The following is a 5,615-nucleotide window of genomic DNA, read 5'->3' on the forward strand; positions in this document are numbered from 1 at the left end:
AATTAGAATGAAGATCTAAGAATCCTACTTTATTTCGATTTTGGAAATACTTTGACTGAATCATAATCACGTTTTTATTTAATCATAACTGAACTTGCTATTCAATTTACAGAAACTTGTTTATGGTCGTTACAAATATCCAATAGCAACATTACAAACCATATAGGTTATCAATGGAAGAAGACGAATAAAATATCGCGGATGGAGATGGGGTTGCTATGCGAGGAAAATATGCAGAGAGTTTTTTTTTTTTATGTAGGATAACGAAGAAGCAAGAGAAAAAAATATCTTTATAAAAAGTAGCGTGGTTTCATGATTGTTTTATTGTCACCGTCATTTTAGAGGGGTGCACAAATTTGGACTCTTCTTATTCGAAATCAGATAGATGTTGCAAGTGGAAGCAAACAGGCTTCTACTTCACAAAAAGCTAATTTTTCCGTTTCTAGAAATCTTTCAGTGTATTTAAAATAATTTCAAACTTTTCTGCTTCCAAGAGTCAAAAGAATAATTTCTAGAATGACATCCAATCATGCTATTACCTTTTACAAAAAAAAAATATTTTTATTTCAAATTTTCGGTGGATTACTCCTGCAGCTTCTGGTATCGAGACGGGACATACTATGACAAAAAGTTATGGATAGAGATGCTTAACAATCGAAATTAAGATGACAGCAGATTCAGACGCGCGTATCGGTTGATAATTAGATGCAGCAAACCGTGCCTTGGACTACGATCCCACGAAATATTGTGGGCGGCTTGTCGTTAAGAGCTTATTAGTGTTTTATTCTTAAGAACATAAACAGTTTTTTGTAAAGAGTCTTTTAGGGAGCAAGAGAGATGATAAAATTAAAGCGAAAATGGATGAAATCTCGAAGGGAAGATGACGGCAGATTCTCAATCCCAACTCAAGACGATTCTCTACCCATCGAAACTCATCGTATGACTCTGTCTCTCTTTATCAACCCAAATCAAATTTGGGTTTTCACTTTTTTCTTTCTTTCTCTGTATTGTTAAAATTCTGATACATAGATCTTTAATTGGTTACTGAATGTTATTAATCTTTATCTAGTATCACTTGAATTTAATTGAATTGAATTGGGTTCTGTTCTATTCTGATTTTCAATTATTTTTTTTTTGACCTAATTTCTTACGGAAATTTTTGACTTCTAAACCTCTGAATTTGCTTTGTTTAATTGCAATTTCACTCTAATCCCATTACTAATCTTTGGTTAATTTATTGAATTACAGAACAAGAAGAGCTTGTAAGGTCATTTGAACAGAAACAAACTCAACAGAGTCGTCTATGGAGGGTTAGTGAATGATTTCCATTTTGTTGAATTTGTTTCAATTTCTATTTTTGTAGTTGTTAATGTAATTTGGTTCATCTATGTTCAGTTTGTATCGAGTTTCTGATTTTGTATTTCCAAAAGCCCTAGGCTAAGGTTACTTTGGAAATAGCAGAACTATGAATGTGCAGCTCGGAAAGTTCATAGCATTCTAATCAGGGCATCAGTAACTAAATATCGAGGATCATTGCATACCTATAACTAACTTTTGGTTTAAGCTTCCTTTAGTTCTTCTGCTTTAGGAATGAACTTAATTTTGGAATTTGGATCTGTTTTTAGTGGAGTGTGTTTCATTTAGTCTGTTTTTTTAGTTGTTAATGTTAATTTGTTGTTTTTCTATGTGTAGGGTGTATTTTCAACTCTTCTTATCGGTTATGTGGTGTTTATGGTTTTCTCAATCTATCAACAAGCTTCATTTCCTTGGGAATTAGTAAGTTAACCTGTTGATTCATCTTAAATTTGTGTCTTTCTCTTGTAGGTTGAATGATCTTACCATTGCTTACTAAATTTAATAAAATTTTTGATTACGGATGGATAGGAATACTAGTGTACGATTGGTTCACCTAAACATTCTAAAATAAACTGCGAAACAATTCTGCTTGGAAATTTCAGTTGCTTTCTTTTTGTAACAATATTGGATGATTGAGTTACTCTTAGAACACTTGGTTATCAAGCCTCAGAGTCAGTAGGCATAAATAAAAGCTGTTATTGTTTTCCTCAAAAATGACAGGATGGGTTATTGTGTGTGCAACAGTTAGGAAGATTAAGTCAATCAAGCATCGAGCCATTAGGCACGTGTCCTGTTGTCTGTGCCTCAAAAATTGTCAGGATGGGTTATTTGTTTGTGCAACAGTTAGGAAGAGTAAGTTCATCAAGCATCGAGCCGTTAGGCACTTCTCCTGTTGTCTGTGCCTCAAAATTGACAGGATGGGTTATTTGTGTGTGCAACAGTTAGGAAGATTAAGTCAATCAAGCATCGAGCCATTAGGCACTATTCCTGTTGTCTGTGCCTCAAAATTGACAGGATGGATTATTTTTGTATGCAACAGCTAGGAATATCATAACCCTCAGGTATCAAGCATCGGTGCATTAGACATGTGTTCTGTTGTAAATAGCCATACAATATTAAGATAGGTTATTTATGTTTGCATTCTAGAGTTTGTATCGACCCAAATTTTGATTAGAGCTACTTGTTTTCTTAATGTTAATAACCTTGATTTTTTATTCGAAATATTGCAGCGTTATCATGGTTACTTCATGGGGGAGATTGATTCACGGATGGTCATTGCAGCAGGTTTATCACACTACAAGACTAGTCTTTTACCTGTTTGAATTCTTCACTGTCTACTGTCTAGCTTTAATATTCTTTGAAAATCCTGGTTGAGTGTTTTACTAGTGCTCACTCAAATACATATGTTTGGGTATAACCAGATTTGGATCTGATTTTAAAAAATGATAGGATGATGAACTGTTCAGTCGAATTCTTCCTAATGTTTGTGGTTCTATAAGCTAAACATCTAAATGTATCTCTGTTTAACGTTTTGCAGACTGGATAGCTGTTTTAACTTGTTTGCTGGCTGTTAAAGGTCTATTTCATAATTCTAAAGCTAACCGGCAGTGGCTTATCTACTCATGCTTCACTGGTCTTTTAGTGGCAGCTTTCTGGTTATATCATATGTTAAGGTAAAGAAAGTACTATGGTTAAACTCCAGTCCATTATGTCTTGTTCACTGTTAACATCATACTACCAATGTCACTGCAGTCTGTCCAAATTCCGTTGGGATATTATATGGCTTCCTCTTGGACCTTTGAGGTAACTTATCATTTATCTGAATCCATTTATTTGTCATGTTTATATCTCTCGCGTAATCTTATACTCTTGTCATGTATGATTCAAACGCAGTGGTGCTGGGCTTAGCTTGTACATTGATCATCTACTTAACGAGTCATCAGAGGAAATAAGAAAACTTCGAGCTTACATGTATTCTTACAAAGCTACCTGAAAATGCTCAATCCGTTCTACAAGTTGTTTCTCTAGTTTTACTTTGACTGTAAAGCTCTCGGTGAATATCACTTGGATTTCTTGCTGAAAGGTATAATTTTGTACTTTTTTGTCCTGATCCGAAAACATGGCTGTTGTTTGCAGTGTGTCCACCAAGAGATTGGCTGTATAAATTTGAACTGAATCAATTAGCTGACACATTTTTAACGATATTCTTAGGACTGTAACATGTATATATACGAAAATTGCTCAGCTTGTCTCCACAAAAACATAGATATCCGCTGCTATGTTATTACTAGGTCGCGAAAACGCTTGATCTGATGTGTAACTAGCTTTTATTCCAAATTGTTTGTTTAGAAAATAGAATTTATATAAATGAAACTAAATTGCAATTACAAAGTGCTCAAACAAAAGCATTCAATTTCACTAGACCAAAAAGCACAATGTACACAACGCATCGAATTAACAATTTTGACCCTCAATAATAACGGTATAGGTGTACACCGCCCCAAATATCTGCTTCGTCCCAGCCATCGTCAGAGTATTCATCAATTTGGTCTTCCACTCTCTTTTTTCTGCTCAGCCACACCACCAGCACCACCATCCCCTATCGCATTAGCGACCATTGGAGTACCACCACAACCACCTCCACCACCACCACCACAAACAGATAATTTCTCCCTTCCACGTGCAATGAGTTCAGTCAAGTCTTTACCCCCTTAACTTGAGAAAGAAGAAGTTGAATCCGTTCATCACAGTCATCAGCAGCACCAACAGAACCTAGGATGTTTTTAATATCTTCAGCAGTTGGTTGTTTGTTTCCTCCCAAAACTGCAAGCAAATACGCAGCAATAACCTTCATGGTGTAGTCCCACAACAAAAGATTGTAAATTCACGCGTAAGAAGAATGGGTTAGCACTTTGTATATTTATATGTTCAAAGACTCCGAGGTGTTGATAAATTAGGAAACGTCCTAAAGTATAAAACTTTCCAAAAATCATCCTCTCAATTTTTAGTGATCAGAATCGGTTGAACAGAATCAAATGGTCTGACTAAATTTGTATCTGAGCTGGCCATGAGTCTCGTGACCCTCTCTATATTAAAAAACATAGATAATCTATATCACAGAGTTCTTTTTTTAATCGTTTCATTTCTTCTTCTTCGCAAGCTTTTCCTCCCTTATCTAGAGAATCACGTAATTCGATGCTTCCCTCAGCTTCCTGTATCAATACTTTTTTGTGGTTGGAGCTGTTCGTCTTTGCTCCTCCTCGCGGGGTTCATTTTTCCTTTATGGCAGGGATCTCTTTCTCGCTACCTCACTTTCTTCGGCCGTCTTTCCCTTCTTTGCCTTTCCGCTTTGTTTTATTTCAGCTTGGCTTCCCTTTTCTGGTGTCATTTCGTGGTTCTTCTTGCTGTCCATCGTTGTTTTCTCCGCCTCTTCTACGTCTTTCTACGTTGCAACTAGCTCTTCACTTATCCAATTCTGAATACCATCAGCCGCTCTGCTCTTCTTTCTTCGCATGCTTTCTTTTTTTTTTGTTCTATTTTCTTCCTTATTTTCTCCTCACAGTTATGGACATCCTTTTTTATACAATCTTGCGCATCCTTAAGATCTCCCTTTATCTCGACGATTGCACTTGGCATAGGAAACCGTATGGCCTGATGATATGTAGATGCGATTCCTTTTATCCCGTGTATCCATGGTCTTCCTATAAGAGCATTGTAAGGTGAGTCTATGTTTACCACGTAGACTGTGATTTTCGTTTCCAGATCGCCAACGAAAATATTTATAACTAGCTCTCCCTTTGGTTTAGACGCGATTCCGTTAAACCCATATATGTTGTACGTTGATGGTACGAGATTCGAGTCCTTGTATCCCATGGTCTTAAAGGCATGATAGAAGAGTATATTGACCGAGCTCCCTGTATCCACCAAGATTCTGTCAATTGCCCATATTTTCCCTTTCTCAGCTTGGTCGTCTTCCCACTTTGAGTATTTCCCAAAATTTAGGGTTATAACCAAAGGGTTTGTATGCGAGTTTCCTCCTTCGGGTGCATCTTTTGCTCAAAACGTTATTTCTCTTTTCTGCCACTCCTCTAACGGTTCCTACGTGTTGATGCTGAATATTTCGTCTCCTTCGAAGTCCCTCTTATATACTCTCCTGAGTATGTTATCATGCAAATTTTGGATGCTCTTTGCTGCATGTATTATCGTATTACAGTTCGGTCTTTGTGCACCTCGATCTATTTTAATTCGGTATACCGGCT

The 5,615-nt window shown here is 36.5% G+C and overlaps 1 protein-coding gene across 1 annotated transcript; it reads left to right on the forward strand.

Annotated features, from left to right (window-relative positions):
* Positions 1-724: 724 nt before the first annotated feature.
* LOC113318922 lies at positions 725-3,600 on the forward strand. Its single transcript, XM_026567207.1, has 7 exons — positions 725-937; positions 1,249-1,310; positions 1,693-1,776; positions 2,586-2,640; positions 2,894-3,029; positions 3,109-3,159; positions 3,250-3,600. Exons 1-7 carry the CDS (start codon positions 838-840, stop codon positions 3,347-3,349), a joined length of 588 nt encoding a protein of 195 aa, XP_026422992.1. The 5' UTR covers positions 725-837; the 3' UTR covers positions 3,350-3,600.
* Positions 3,601-5,615: the final 2,015 nt, after the last annotated feature.

Source organism: Papaver somniferum, chromosome 10 (assembly GCF_003573695.1).
Source record: "Papaver somniferum cultivar HN1 chromosome 10, ASM357369v1, whole genome shotgun sequence".
Taxonomy (NCBI): domain Eukaryota; kingdom Viridiplantae; phylum Streptophyta; class Magnoliopsida; order Ranunculales; family Papaveraceae; genus Papaver; species Papaver somniferum.